The sequence below is a fragment of the Gekko japonicus genome, unplaced genomic scaffold (assembly GCF_001447785.1).
Source record: "Gekko japonicus isolate JY-2015 unplaced genomic scaffold, Gekko_japonicus_V1.1 scaffold3373, whole genome shotgun sequence".
Lineage (NCBI taxonomy): Eukaryota > Metazoa > Chordata > Lepidosauria > Squamata > Gekkonidae > Gekko > Gekko japonicus.
The window spans coordinates 144,089-160,266 of NW_015175468.1; the positions used below are offsets into that span (position 1 = coordinate 144,089).

The window sequence follows — 16,178 nt, forward strand, 5'->3', positions numbered from 1 at the left end:
CAAGCACCAAGAAGACAGAGCATCACTTGCCCCAGAGTCCCTATCTATACCTTGTGGCTAATAGCCACTGATGGACCTCTGCTCCATATGCTTATCTAATTCCCTTTTGAAGCCGTCCATGCTTGTAGCACCCACCACTTCCTGTGGCAGTGAATTCCATGTGTTAATCACTCTTTGGGTGAATAAGTACTTCCTTTTATCCGTTCTAACCTGACCGCTCTGCAGTTTCATGGAGTGCCCACGGGTTCTTGTATTGTGAGAAAGGGAGAAAAGTACCTCTTTCTTTACCTGCTCTTTCCCATGCATAATCTTATAAACCTCAATCATGTCACCCCTCAGTCGTCGTTTCTCCAATCTAAAGAGCCCTAAGCGCTTTAACCTTTCCTCATAGGGAAAGTGTTCCAACCCTTTTATCATTCTAGTTGCCCTTTTCTGCACTTTTTCCAAAGCTATAATATCCTTTTTAAGGTGTGGTGACCAGAACTGCACACAGTATTCCAAATGAGGTTATCAGCGCTCAGCACTTGAGGGCACTTGAGGGCACTTGAGGGCAAATGGAAGAAGGGGTTTTTTTGTTCTCCAAAAATTCCACCGTAGATGCCATATTTGATTCCTTGCTAGCAATTTCATTTCAGAAGGGAAGGGTTACAGTCTCACAAGGAAATTGGCCCAAGAAGGAGCTTTGTGGCATCTTCATCACTCTTGGCAGACAGAACAAAAGCAGCTTTTACAAGGGAGTCACCTGGACGTCCTTCAGTACAACCTGCCAGCTCTACAAGTCTGGCCAACCAAGCTGGGGAGCTTAGAGATTTGCTCTGGCACATAAATGTTTGGAACAGAGGATGCAAAGGCAGAACAATTCACAACAATAATCAGGAAAGGATCGACTGCTGTCAAAACTTTTAGTGTCTTTTTATGTTCCCATTGCATGGAGTGGAGCAACCCATAGCTTGTGACTGTGGTCAAATGAGCAGTTTGTGCTGCTATCATTGCAGTACCTGTGCAGATTTAAAGAGCACAATCATACAACATCTGCCTTCCGTACTCCAGTCGTTGGCACCTAGGTCTGGTATGTACTGGAAGCGGACTTTGCTGACACAGGGAAAAGTCCGGTCTTTATGTATGCTAGCGCTTCCACCCTGCATTTCCCAACATCTGAACCCCACTGTTGCAACATCAAGCCATTTGGGAAGTCTGAATCTTCCCTTCCATTTCTGGCTCCTTTGGTTATTTTAAAAAAAAATCAGGTAGCTATGTGTGACTAAGCGCATAACTGCCCCTAGCATTATCACCATGGCCAAGTAGTCCCCAGGGGAGTTGTTTTCGAGTGACAAATCCCCCTCAAAAAGAACCCTCTCTCCTGTTTCTGCATCAAATTGCTGTTTGAAAGCATCCTGTGATTGACACAAGGGTAAATGCACTGACGTCAATGAGACTACGCTAATGTAAATCTGAACTTTATCTCCCCCCCCCCATGTATTTCAATGAAGGTGGCTGATAGGGTTCAGAGGACTTGACAGAGGAATTGTGGAGCTGTCAAAAAAGGAGCTGGAGCCAGGGGTCCATGCTTATGCGCATGGGTGAAATACCCCCCCCCCAAAAAAAATGGATGCCGCAACAATCTGCACAATCGACAACATGGGTGAGCATGCGGTGAAACCTGTTCAAGGTGGGATGTCTGATCAAAACTTCTTTCAGCTATTTAAACTGCTGCAAATAGAGGTGCGGCCAGATTGTGCCAAGCCTTCAGTGTGACCGCAGCCTGTGATTGCTAAATGAGGAGGGGGGAAATGTCATGTTCCTTTAATAGAGATTTAATGTGCAGAAATGGGTAGCTGAAGCTTTTCAGGGCATGGGGCTAAACAACATGTCTTGATCATTGCTTGCCGATCAAGTTGATATTAAAGGGAAAGCTAGAGGGACCAGTTTGAAAGCTGGTAGCCCTAGAGGTGACCCTCAGGTGGACCACAAGGCACCACCTGCTGAGTCACATGCCCTAATAGAGCTGACCTTCCCCCACACACACTGTTGGTTGGGAAGACCTGATGCTAGTGTGTCTATGTCAACAGCAAGAGTGCCACGCCCCATGTGTCTGATTACATTCAAGCTGAGAAGAGCTCCAGGACGGCAAGGTGAGGTCACATGAACACATGAATCTGCCTTATACTGAATCACACTCTTTGTCCATGGAGGTCAGTATTGTCTGCTCAGACTGGTAATGGTTCTTCAGTGTCTCAGGCAGAGGTCCTTCTCATCACCTCCTGCTTGGTCCTTTTAACTAGAGGTGCCAGGGACTGAATCTGGGACCTTCTGCATGCCAAGCAGATTCTCCACCCCTGAGCCACAGACCCTCACCCAGCAATGAAGAAGATCCCACCCTCCTCTCCACATAATCTCTCCTGCCTCTTGTCCCTTTCCCCACCCAGCCACTGCCATTCCGCATTTTTGCCTCACCCCTTTGGCTTGGTTTCTACTTCAGTCTTCATGGCTCTTTCTGACTCTTTGTCCATCACCAAAGTGCGGTTTCACTTGCATTTTCTGCCCTCAGCTCCCTTGGTCTGTTGTCCACTGTCCTGACCTTGATGTTGGTGAGGCATTCATTTTTACTTCTCCTCTCTCTGTCATGTGACGGATGTCTGTCTGTCTGTCTGTTGGTCTGTCTATCTAATCTATTTATCATGTACTGCTCATGTGGATGTCGCTTTAAGTAGAAGTTAGAACCAAAAATTATTTTTAAATACCTTAGTCGGTATTTCTCTTATATTTGATTATTGGACCTATGAATTTTGCCACTGAAAGGGTGACACCATCATTTGTATCCGATGGTAGCCATGACACCTGGGCTTGCACACTTAGCAATTCTGTATTCTTAAGTAAAGGGGTGACTAAATTAGCTCTCAACTCGTTGAATATAGAGCACTCCAAAATCATATGTTTGATGGTTTCAAATTTATCATACGTGCATCTGCATGCTCTATTAGAGTATGATATTCTATTATATCTGCCCTCCAAAACCGCCGAGGGAAGAACGTTCATTCTTGCCAAAGTAAAAGCTCTTTTTAGTTTTGGGACTGTCAATCAATAAAAAATATTTCGGAAGTTGCATCGGGAGGGCAGACTGATATCATACTACCTTATCATTTGCTTATAGGTCACTAGGTTCCATATTGCTACCTGAAGGCTAAAGGTAGGCTTTGAAAAGTTGAAGATCACTGGCAGAGAGTAACTTCAAATACCCCTAAGAGATACTTACTCTGATTATGTGTACACATATAGCATTGATGCAATTATTATTATATAACTGCGTGTAATGAGTAGGTATACCATTTGCTGTAGAGAGTGAATGCCTGCCCTCAGCACCAACCCCCCACCCTCAAGAAATTGAGGAGCTTAAGGGGGGGGAAGGCTGCATTGTGATACTCTAGGAATTACCCTGAGTCTCTGTGGTCTTTACCATAGAGATTAAGAGAGATTCCTAGAGCATTATCCAGAAGTGACAACACATCCTACCCAAACTTCATCCCCCACCCCCAGATACAACCCTCAAAATCTCCTGGCATTTGTGCAGGCAATGCTAGCCACCCTAGTACAGAGTTGGGAGTGACTGAGTCAGGGCCAAGCTACATGTTACACCAGTTGGTTAAACCCAGCCAGCTTCTCCACTTGTGAAAAAGAGGGGAAGGCAACCCAAAAAGCTATGCTGGGGATGTTGAGACCTACATGAACAAAAACTATTTGTGCTGTAATAATGAAGAAAATTGGGTAAGATTTAGTGGAAAAGCTGGCTGAATCTAACTCATGGTTTCTATCATTTTCAGCTTCTTCCCTTTTTTAACTTCCTTTACTTAAACCCTTCTCCAAACCCATGCCACTGGTGTTCCACGGGTGAATGTGCTGCATGTGATACTCGGTAGACTGGGGTACCAATCCAACCCTGTCATTAGAAGAAGCAGGGGTCGTTTGGGCCTGGAGCATGCTGGAGCGCTGCTCTGGGAACCCAGGAGCGGGCACAAATGGTGGTGGCAGCAAGCCCTGCCCCCAGCTCCCCGCCACCACCCCCAAGCTCCTTCTCTTTAAAATCGCACCGCAGCAGCAGCATGATCTCTTCATTGTATTCTATGGCCCCATAGAATACAATGGAAAGATTGCACCGCAGTGGCAGTGTGACTCCAGAGAGAAGGGGTTTAAACTTTAAAGACCCTTCTCTCTGGAGTCACACCGAAAGTGGTGGCAAGATCTTTCCATTATATTCTATGGGGCCATAGAATACAATGGAGAGATTGCGCCACCAGGGGAAGCAAAAATGGGGGGGGTCTTCAAAAGCCTCCCCTTCCCTAGCCAGCCTGCCAAGGAAGGCTGGGGTGGGTAGTGAAGAGAGACGGGCTTTAAACTTTAAACCCCTTCTCTCTTCGCTTTCCCCCTCTAGCTCGTCTTGGCAGGCCGGCTGGGGAAGGGGAGGGGAGGCCTTTGAAGATGTCCCCCCTTTTTGCTTCCCCTTCTGACAACACTTCAGGTGATGTCAGTGGGTGTGGCATATACTAATGAGCTATTAGGCTAATAGCTTATTAGGTATGCTAATGAGCTCCTGCAGATGGACCAATGTCAATGGTTCTGAACTCACTCTTGCTATTAGATTAAGGGCTACACCTGCCTCTAAGCCCTATGTCTGTCTTTGAAACACTGGATTCTCCTATAGGGTGTTTCACACATGAACACACGCTGAGGCTCACCTCTCTGTGCATTAGCATGTTATAAGCAAATGCACATAGCTGATTTGTGGTGACACTGCTTTTTCTCTTGGGGGAAGGGGTGAAGCAGAAACATAGCACAAAACAAAAAGGTTAAGACCCTTCCATCTTCCATTTTTTTGTTCTCAATTCTCTTTTTGTTATTTAAAAACACACACATATCATTGGTGCTTATGTAGCAAAGTTCTCCTATCTCACAGGCTGTCAGATTGCTAAAATAACTTCACCATAACTGAGAAATCTTATCTTCTTTTTTTTTGTTCTCAATTCTCTGTCATTTAAAAACACACACATATCATCAGTGCTCATGTAGCAAAGTTATCTCCTATCTCACAGGCTGTCAGATTGTTAAAATAACTTCACCATAACTGAGAAATCTGAAATCAGGAATACATCTTGGCTGTGCTTAAAGCCAAAATTTGAAAATGGGATATATGTCCATCTTTTCCTTACAGCAGGATACTTGGAAGTGTGCCTCAAAATCATTCAGGGACTTCCAGGTGAATGTCTACACTCATAAGCCAAACTACGTAGACAGCCAGAAAAAATCTTAAAATCAAATAGCTAGGCATCTGTCAAAAGTCATGACATGATGTTTATCTATTTGTAGAGGCCAGAACCGCCACACAGAGAGTGCCATGTGATATAAATGGGATGGACAGTTGGGCTGTGGGGTTCACACTATTGTTCTTTCATACTATGGGTTGGATCCAGCCAGCTTTTCCCCTCAGTCTCATCCAATTCCCCTTCTTCCAACAGCCCCCCCCCCACGTGCCATGTTATATGAATGGGATGGACAGTTGGGCTGTGGGATTCACACTATTGTTCTTTCATACTATGGATTGGATCCAGCCAGCTTTTCCCGTCAGTCTCATCCAATTCCCCTTCTTCCAACAGCCCCCACCCCACATGGCTTTTGTCTATTCAGGTCCCATGATCCCCAACATAGGGAAGCTCACCTTTGTTTTCCACCAGCAGAAAAGCTGATTGGGTCCAGCCCATTGAATAAACCTTGGATCAGGGAAGTACACAGTCCCAGTAACAGTAACAAATATGCAGAACAGCAGTGTTGATGGTAATCCAGTCTCCCACTATAGCTTGAGACCTTTTGATGGCAGCCCCCGACCCCTGCTACTGCTTTTAGGGTGACGGGGGGGGGGAGCCAGGAAAATTGCTGTCACTCTGAAGGCACATCACTTCTGGTACAAACCTGGAAGTGACATCATCGCATTAGAGGATGGTAATCCAGTCTCCCACTATAGCTGGAGACCTTCTGATGGCAGCCCCTGACCCCTGCTACTGCTTTTAGCGTGGCGGGGGGGGGAGCCAGGAAAATCGTTGTCACTCTGAAGGCACATCACTTCTGGTGCAAACCTGGAAGTGACATCATCGCATTAGAGCAAGACTCTAGCGTTTTAGAGGAATCCTAGAGCATCCCTCCAACATGATGATGTCACTGTGGTGTAGGACTGAGAAACCCTGGTTCAAATCCCCACACTGCAGTGAAGCTATCTTGGTCTTTTTGTTCTAGTCAGACTCTTTCAGTCTTTCAGGGTTGGTGAAGACAGTGGAGAGAGGAATGCCATGTGCCGTTCAGCCTCTTGTAGGAACAGGAGGATAAAAACGTGACAGAAAGATTTATCTGTGTTTGCAGAATATATCTTCTAAGATTCAGACCTGGTAAGAGCTCTTATGATGTGGATCCAAACATAACATTAACCACTCTTTGTAAAGTGTTTTAATGTCAAAAGGCTATTATTAATGGGAGCTGACGTCCCAAAGGCAATCCGCATGGAGTGGCTCCAAACTCTAGTTCCTTTTGTTTATACACACAAACAAACTACACTATGCAAACAAAAAAACAACTGAAAAGAGAACTATTCTAGAACCAATATGAGAGTGTGGCTGGAGTGTCAGATTAGGACTGAGGAAACCTGGGTTCAGGTCTCCCAGTCGTGATGCTCACTGGGTGATCCTCAGCTAGTCACTCGTACTCGTCTCCCTCAAACTAACCTACCTCACAGGATAAAATGGAAGAGAGAACCACCACGTAGTCTGTCCTGAGCTCCTTGGAAGAATGGTAGGATAAAATCATAACAAATCATCCTTGATAGATTGATATCTGGACGAACACCCCTACACTGCCTGGGGGTCGATACAAATGTTAGCCTCCAGAACAGGAGTACGCAGCCTCTAGTACCTTTGTCAACAGCAGCCCAAGAGACCGTTTTGCTGGGCACCCAGGGCCAGTTCTCTGACTGAGGCCCTGGCAACACTACTTGGACCAGCGCGATGTGGGGAAAGGCAACAGGCATGCCTTATGCCTGTCATAACCTTCCAGACCAACACAGCCACCAGCCGAGTCCAAGGCAAATTTCTGAGATGGTGGACAGCAGCACTGGGGCTTGGCTTGCTCCGTGCATGTCTGGCCAAGTACAACCATTGCCTGTCACCAACACACTGAATTTGTTTACCAGCGCACCAAAAATCTTCATAGGTAGATGTTAGGGTTAGGCCTGGTCTGGCAACCAGCAGGAGACTGAGGGGTCAGAGATATAGTGGGTGTCTGTAGGGTTGCCAGGTGTTCAGTTTTGGACCAGATAGCCCAGTGTTTTCCCTTTCAGTCCAGTACATAAATTGAATGATAAACTAAATTATAAAACCGCAACCAACATGGTCAGGCTCCATACATGTGTACTTTCTGTCCCCTGTGGCTTGATAAAAGTGGTGATAGCCCCATCCATTTGTTCTTCATCACAGCCAGCAAAGTCTGAAAAGAACCAAATCCACCACTCAGCAGCCAGGCAGGACAGTCCTGGAGAAATCCTATTGGCTTGACATAAATAAATACATTGCTATCTATCTATCTATCTATCTATCTATCTATCTATCTATCATCTATCTATCTAACCATCTATCTATTTATCTATCCATCCATCCATCCATCCTGGACCCACTGGTGGACCTACTGATGGCACCTGGTATTTCTGGCCACTGTGTGACAGAGTGTTGGACTGGATGGGCCATTGGCCTGATCCAACACTGGCTTCTCTTATGTTCTTCTTTATCAGCACTTAGATTCAAAAGATTGTCTATGCCTGCTCCAGAGTCTTCACCAGTGCAGGTGTATATCAAACAGGACTCCAGTCTGACAAACATTCTCAAAACAGGCACAGAAATGTTCAATGGAAAGTTGGGCAGAAAGGTTTTTTGTGCATTTATGCTGAAGAATATGTCAGAATTCACATTTGGGGGGGTGGATGGGTGGTGAGGTCTCTGAGCTAGTTCATGCATGCACATTTGACAGCTACGTCCTCAAAGACTGACAGCTCAATGTGTGCACCCAGGCCTTTTACACTGCAGGGCAGCTCAATTGCTGATGTTAGTCCTGTTCTGATGCCTCATAACACGCACAAGGCATGATTTGCTAGTGCAATTAACAGGTATGTGTACAGTGGTGCTTTGTCCCTGCTTGATAAAGAATCAGAAAGTACTGCTGGGGGAAGACCACATAGGGCTGGAAGGTCTTAGTTGGAAGGAAGTTTTCAGAAAGCTAATTCATCAGGACGTGCCAAGGAAGAGAGTCTGGAGTCTGGCAACAAGGCCCTAGCTACCTAATTCACTGGGGATTCCACCTACAGTATCCTTGCATTTTTTAAAAACTTGGTTTGGGACCAAGGTGTGAGGGGAGGAAGCTTCAAGTTTCATTACCATTTCCCTGCCCATTGCAGATAAACCTTGTCCTTTGCCCCAATCCCCTGCCCTCCAGAAATTGAGGAATGAAAGAAAAACAGGCAGTATAGGTCCTCCAGAGTGACATGCTAGGAATTACCCCATATCTCTACAGGTTTTATGGTCTTTACCATAGAGATTGGGGGGGGAATCCTAGAGCGTCACTTGGAAATGGTGTCACATCCTTCTCAAACTCCTTGTTCCCCAGGTCTCATCCTCAAAATATCCAGGCTTTTGTACAGGAAGTGCTGGCAACTCTGCCCCCCCCCATACACACACACATGTGCACCATTTTCCTGATCACAAACAGACACATAACAATAGTCCTATCTAAGCAATTTACAAGCACACATGCATTTTATACTGAGGAAAACAGAATTTTTGTTTAGGAAAATGTGCCATTTTTATCAGAAGCCTTTTGAACAAGAAAATAGGATGAGAGAAAACTTAAAAAGCCCACTTGCACCACAATTGTGATCTTAATTGGTAAATGATTGTAAAAAAAAAATCTGGATGCTTCACACATGAAACTCACAGTGTACTGTGGAGTTATGGCTTCAGAGAAACTTTTTAGCCCATCCGTGAAACTTATAGAAATCAGAACAAGACAGAAGGTTTGGATGCATTTGTTTTATGCTTGCTTCGTCCAGATTGCTCTGCCATCTCCCACAGATAATTCAGACTAGCTAGAATTGGGGATGTCCCAGGATTTCAAGACAGCCAGCAGGTTGCTTAGTCAACCCTTTTGGTAACACCTAGAGAAAAAGAAAGGATGCCCAGTGAGTCTGTGTGGCTAAAGTGGCATGCAGATGGGCATGGCACAGTTTTCTCACAGTCATTGCAAAGAGTCCGAATGTGAGACACCAAGCCAAAACCTTTTTGTGGTATACACACTGTATATGTTTGTATGTATGTATGTATGTATGTATGTATGTATGTATGTATGTATGTATGTGCCCTGACCTGGATGCCCCAGGTTAGCCTGATCTCCTTGTTCTCAGAAGCTAAGCAGGGTAGGCCCTGGTTAGTATTTGGATGGGAGATCACCAAGGAACTCCAGGGTCACTTCGCGGATGCAGGCAATGGCAAACCACCTCTGCTCATCTCTTGCCTTGAAAACCCTGTGGGGTCGCCATACGTTGGCTGCGACTTTACAGCACTTTCATGTATGTATATATGCATGTGTATGTGTGTGATTGCCATCCTATTGGTTTTTAGTCATATGATTCTAGTGGCTGTGTTGTTTTCTGTGTTCTATGGTTGTATTTTATGGGTCATTCTAGTACTGCTTTTATATGTTAACCTAATGTCTTCTTACTGGGATGGAAGGTGGCCTGGTATAGCCCTCTCTTGTCAGATTTCAGGACTTGACAAGGAGACCACCTAGGAAGGCTCTGCAGAGGAAGGCAACGGTATACCACCTCTGCTTCTCACTTGCCTTGAAAGCCCTTTGCTGGGGTGGCCATGTTGGCTGTGTCTTGATGTCACTTTACACACACAGGATGCCTCCTTTGGCTGCCGTGTGTCAGGATATAAATCTCAATGAATCACACTAGAGTCTCCTGTTCATTTGTGACAGCGAACCCCCTGCAAAGAAAATTTCCTTCCAACATTTTCTGCAGCAGATTTTCCCCCTTCTGCATATACCTTTGGAGTTCAGTTATTTAACACCGTTCAATTGCGTAACTGAACTTTGGGTTCCTGAAAGGTAATTGGCTTTATCTTGAGAACAACACCAAACTGAAAGATTTCCAGGCCGAGATAAATACCCAAAACAAAAGGGCTGTTGAGATCTGGCACTGGCTGCTTCCTGGAAAATGTTTTTATGTTCTGTGATTCTACGAGATGTGTCATCTAATGTCACAGAGCCCAGAAGCCCAGTAATGCAAGGAAGGAAGTCCTTGGTGTCACCATATCGCTCAGGGCCACCTTGCTTGACTGTCCCTTACCCAAGTCATCACAAAGAAGCCACATCCTGTCTGTCTCAGGGTTGGTGGTAAGGGGACACCACAGCTTCCCGTCTATGCGCCCAGATGTGGTGCAGGTTGGGTAAGTCTTGCCACGGAAGACAAAGGGGAAGACACAGTCCGATTCTGGTTGGGAAAGAAGGCCAAGGAAGGAAGCAGGTTAACTGCTTTCACACAGTTTTTCCTCTTAGCAGTCACTCATTGGAAACAAAATCTTTGCAGGAACTGCAGAGAACTAAGCCTCTGATGAACCACCCCAATCTCAAGTCATTGTGAGCCAGCGTTTGGGTCATGAGACAGATCTTCAGCAAGGCCTGTGCATGCTACCCAAGCATAGGGTTGCCACCTGTGGGTTGGGGAATCCCTGGAGATAATTTGGGGGGGATAGATCCTGAGGGGCATGATTTGGGGAGTGGAGGGACCTCAGCACCCTTTAATGTCATAGAGTCCATCCTCCAGAGCAGCCATTTTCACCAGGGGAACGGACCTCTGTCATCTGGAGATCATGCTGAGAAATCTCCAGGCCCCACGTGGAGGTTAGCAACCCTAAGAACAAGACATATGCATGTGCACATACACATACAGCTGTGCTCTAGTGACTACACCATACAATCAGTGGAGAAGAGAGCAGTCAACTCAATGAGTGATTGTTGGTGGGAGAGACAGCACTGCGAAAACACGTTTTTCTCTATGATACATTGGAAGGCACGAAGCAAACACGGATCGTGCCCAGCTGCTTGATTCCCACCTACACTTCCCACATGCTCACCATTGCATAATCTCCACTTGAAACTGGTGTACTTTGGAGTGGTGGAACACCATGCTTTCCCTTCAGTGCGGCCCACTGGGATGCAGCTTTGGTAAGATTTCTCCTTATAGATGAAAGGAAAGACACAGCCAGTATCTGGATGAAAGGGGTGGGGAGGGAAAAGGAGGGAAGAATGCAACTGAAATGCTTTTAAATGTACTGGACTGTGATGCTTTCCTGTTGTTCAGGGAATGGACTGAATTCTTGGAATTCCTTGTCATAGATCCCTTGCTGCTCTCGCCCAGAATTCCTGATGGTGCCACAGTACATACTACAATAGAATAGCAGCCATGCTTCTTCCTCCCTAATAGCCATTTAGAATGAGGGCAGGAAGGAAAAATGGGAGAGGCCACGGCTCAGTACTGCAGAAGGTCCCAGGTTCGATCCCTGGCATCTCCAGTTAAGGAAGTTGGCAGTAAGTGATGTGAAAGACTGCCTGAGACCCTGGAGAGCCATTTCTAGTCTGAATAGACAATGCTGACCTTGATGGACCAAGGGTCTGTTTCATTGTAAGGCAGCTTCATGTGATCCTTCCTGCCCTCATTCCAAATTGACTTTGGAATCACCTGGATATAGGCTATGGGCTGTCATTACACTGGCATCCATGATTCCTGACTGGCAACAAAAAAAGATGTAAAGAAGGGAAAAAGAGGAAAATAGTGCCACAAAGGACAATGAATAGCTGCAGAGCAGGGTGAATTTCATGGAATATTCCAGGCCCTGGAAGAGCCCCCATTTGCACAAAAGTGCTCAGATGTGATCTTTAGCCCCTTTACCAATCCTTGCTTGGCCAATGAAAATTGATTTGTCATAGCCATGTCACTGGCCTGCCTTACTTTATATCTCCCTTTGTGCTGATGCCGCACAAGTCAAAGTCTGGAGTTTCCCCTATTGTTTAACATTCAGGATAGCATTACGTTATTCATATAATGATGTGATAACAATGATGATACAGAGCACCATCTGTCATAATAATGATGATAACAGACTCAAATCCTCCATGTCAAGAAATAATGAAACCAACCCAAAGGTCGCCCTTCTTGTTGTGTCTCAGAAATTATCAAAGCCAGAGGTCAACAACACTGTGGTGGGTCATATCCTTCTCATAACTTTCTGCCACTACTCAGTCACGGCCATCAGGCTTTATTCTGCCCCTAAAAGAGCGGCCATCCTGCACACGTCAGCATTGTATGGAGGAAAAATGCTTTACAATAATTTAGTCAGAGGGCTGGAGCAAGACACTGAGCAAGAGAAAGGCGACATTGAGCCAGACTTCCTAAATATGCAAGGAGACATCACACAATGGAGACTTTGAGGGACCAGTGGTCTGACTCAGCATAAGGCAGCTTCGTGTGTTCAACCACGAGTTCCCTTCCATTGGGCTCTTACTTGTGACAGTGCAAAAAGTCCATTGCTTGTCTACATCGTAGTTGCTGGTGGTGGAACACCAGAGCTTTCCATCCGTCCGTCCATCCTCTGTGCAGCTGCTGTAGTTCAGGCCATTGTAGATGAAGGGAAAGACACAAGGAGGACCTTCCTGGCTTGTATCTGGACCTGGTTTTTTTTTTAAAAAAAATGGAATAGGAAACCAGCATTCTAAATAGCAAGGAGATCCCCACACCTGGGGGTCCTATTCCTTTCTTCTTCAACAGCCCTACCCATTTTACAGATGTTATTAAGGACATGATTAATTGTTTTTTTATTATTTTCACAAAAAAGTGGGGTACAAAAGGGAAGAGGGGGTAGTGGAAAATATAGATTTATCAAATTTATGGGATGTTACGTACAGCAAGTAAAATCAGATGTTATTAGTAAGAATACATATTTCAAACATAGAAGCAGACAATAGAACATCAATGTTACAGCGTTTGGGGATAGGTTCTCTCTTTAAAAGAATAAACAAGAACTTCCCTAATGTTAGCGATCATTTAGTAAGAATAAAACTTAGATTTTGATAAACGATTAAGACAATATAGTTTGTTCAACTGCTAAAGATGTCATCTTTCTTATTGTGAATAGATTATCACTAACAGACTTGATCATTTATTTAGAAGGTTCCTATGCCACCGCTTCAGAGACCTGCTTGCAAAACAAGGCAGAGTCATAAAAACATGAAAATTAACAAACCATTAAAAAAAACAGCCCATCAAAACCCAGAGCGTAAAACAGAACATGTTGGTTCCCATATGCATGTTCATCTCTTGACAGCTGTCTGAATGGGCTGTAATAAGATCTGCAACTTCTAAGATGCAATCCTAAGAACACTTTCCTGTCAAAAAGGGCAATTCTGCATTGGCTTTCTCCTCTTTTGTTTTACAATGAAACAGAAATTCCCCTCTGCATTGCATGCTGCTTTCACTTCCTTTGATCATCAGGTTTTATGGTACCTTCTGCATAAATTTATGGCCATTCAGGGGGGGCTTTGCAGTCAGTACGGCATTGCCCCGAGGTATTTGAGTGTGGTTTGGAGCTGCACTTTTTCCTCCCAGTTGAGAAAATGTGGAGCGAATACTAGATGCAGTATCGCCCAAAGCCCCACTGAATAAACCTGAGTAGGATTTTGAGTAGGCCTGCTTAGGACTGTACTGTTAGTAAACTAATCTGTTTGATTAATCGATTGAACAGATTAATCGATTCTTTTATGCCAATAAAGGTATTGTATTTTTGTGTATTTGTGATTAATCGATTGAAAAACGATTGGTCTGCTGCAAAGGAGCCCCTCCTCTGGCAGCAAATTTCGTTTAGAGCACCAAGGAAGACTTTGCAGAGGAAGGCATTGGTAAAACCAATTCTTGGGGCTCCGGGCAGTGTACAACATTTAGATATAATTTAAAATAGTTAAAACATTAGAACAAGTACACTAGTCATTCTAGAGGCACCTAAAAAACATTTTTCCTTACCCCAGGGGGTGAGTGAATGGAAGGAGGTTAGGATGATTAAAACCATTGATTAAAACTGCTGCTGTCCTCTCAACCATAAGCCTGATGGAACGTCTCTACCTTATGAGTCCGGTGGAACTGACTGAGGTCCTGCAGGGCATGGATGTTGTTTGGAAGAGAGTTCCACCAGGTCAGACCCTGGGCCAAGAAGGACAGCCGGATATCTTTCAGGCCAAGGATTTCCGGGAGATTTTTCTCAGCTATGGGGTTGCCATAGGTTGGCTGTGACTTGACAGCACTCTGCGTACACACAATGTAAGCCGATGAGGCAACCCAAAGTCAAACAAAGTACGTGTGTATGAAAAGCATGTAAAGATGGTAGCATGAGGAAAGTAAGCTATTCTCCTTTTCCATCCGGATAGAGAAGCTCAAAATAGATTTAAAATATTAAAGTAATCATAGATAGAACCGGATGCCTTTAAAAGAATCATAATGATTAATTATTCATCATGACTCATTAATGAATTGGAGCTGGGAGTAAGCAGTGAAAAGGCTAAGTTTGCAGATGACACTATGTTGTTCAGGGCAGGGAGAACTAGGGAGAACTGTGAGGTGCTCCAGAGAGATCTGTCAAGGCTAGGCGAGTGGGCGTTGACATGGCAAATGACGGTCAATATGGGCAAGTGCAATGTAATGCACATTGGAGCCAGAAATCATAACTATAAATATACACTGATGAGGTCTAAACTTGTGGTAACTGACCAGGAGAGAGATCTTGGAATCATGGTAGATAATCGGTATGGGCACAAACCAGGAAAACGTAGTTTGTGACCATTTGTGGTTTATGATTCGTGAACCATGAACTGTCACAAACTGTAGAGCCAGTTTGGTGTGGTGGTTAAGAGCAGCAGACTCTAATTTGGAGAACTGGGCTTGATTCCCCACTCCTCCACATGCAGCCAGCTGGGTGACCCTGGGTCAGTCACAGTTCTTTCAGAGCTGTTCTCTCAAGAGCAGTTCTCTCAGAGCTCTCTCAGCCCCATCTACCTCACAGGGTGTGTGTTGTGGGGAGAGGGAGGGAAGCTGCTCTGAGACTCCAAGTGAAGGGTGGGGTATAAATCTAACTCTTCTTCTTCTTTAGAGGCTAAACAAACTGGTTCAGTTAATGCTACAGTAGAACATCCCCCCCCGGCATGCTAGAAACACCAAACTCACAGGGGGTCTCTGGCTGACTCCCTTCTATCTACCCTCCATGTTTGGTGAGGATTGGATTTACAAGGTCCAAGTTATCCCCCCCATAGAAGGTGCCCCCATCCTCCATTGTTTCTAATGGAGGGGGGAAGCAATAAAGGCAATGGCAATAGAAGCCCAGCAGAACAGAATCAAAGTTGCAGAGAATCTCTGCAGTAGAAACTGAAGGTGGGGGGCATTTTCACAAGCTCAGCAGAACCAGTGCAATGTGCGCAGCAGATCCAGTGCCACTGTGGCAGTGCAAACCCAACAGGAATAAGGAGATCCTTGGGGGGAGGCAACCATAACCCCATCTGTTGCCCTCCTCTTACCTGTGACATTACAATAAACCCATTTCTTATCAACATCATAAGTGCTGGTGGTGGCACACCAGAGTTTTCCATCACTCATGCCCTCAGCAGTACACATGTCATAGGACTTGCCCTTGTAGATGAACGGGAAGGTGCAAGGTGGACTTTCTACATCTGGATCTGGCCCTGAATTTGGAAAGAAGAGTGGGCAGAAGGTATTTGTGAACTGCACAGACCAGTACTGGGATCATCCTCGATTCTACACTTTGACACCAACACCATACACAACTTCCGAGGAAAGCAACACTTATGGACTGCCCAGACATTTCCCCTCCAATTGGTGCTTTAGGGGAAAATAGAGGATAGACATTAAAGGGATTGTGCCAAAGGCTTCATAGCAAAGGTGGGTTTTGAAAAACAATTTGAAAGAATAACAAGAAGTCGCACTGGACAAGTGCTCTGGAATAATAATCAACAAAAATGAAAGGGAAGATGACGGTAGT

At 45.0% G+C, this 16,178-nt stretch overlaps 1 protein-coding gene across 1 annotated transcript in view; it reads right to left on the bottom strand.

Moving 5' to 3' along the window:
- LOC107122794 (epididymal sperm-binding protein 1-like) overlaps window positions 1-15,861 on the bottom strand; it is a gene marked incomplete at its 5' end in the record, with an annotated part of 67,181 nt that extends 51,320 nt beyond the window's left edge. Inside the window, 2 exons of the mRNA XM_015425934.1 lie at window positions 10,430-10,573; window positions 15,697-15,861. Coding sequence (XP_015281420.1) covers window positions 10,430-10,573; window positions 15,697-15,861 — 309 coding nt within the window. The remainder of the gene's footprint in view (window positions 1-10,429; window positions 10,574-15,696) is intronic.
- Window positions 15,862-16,178: the final 317 nt, after the last annotated feature.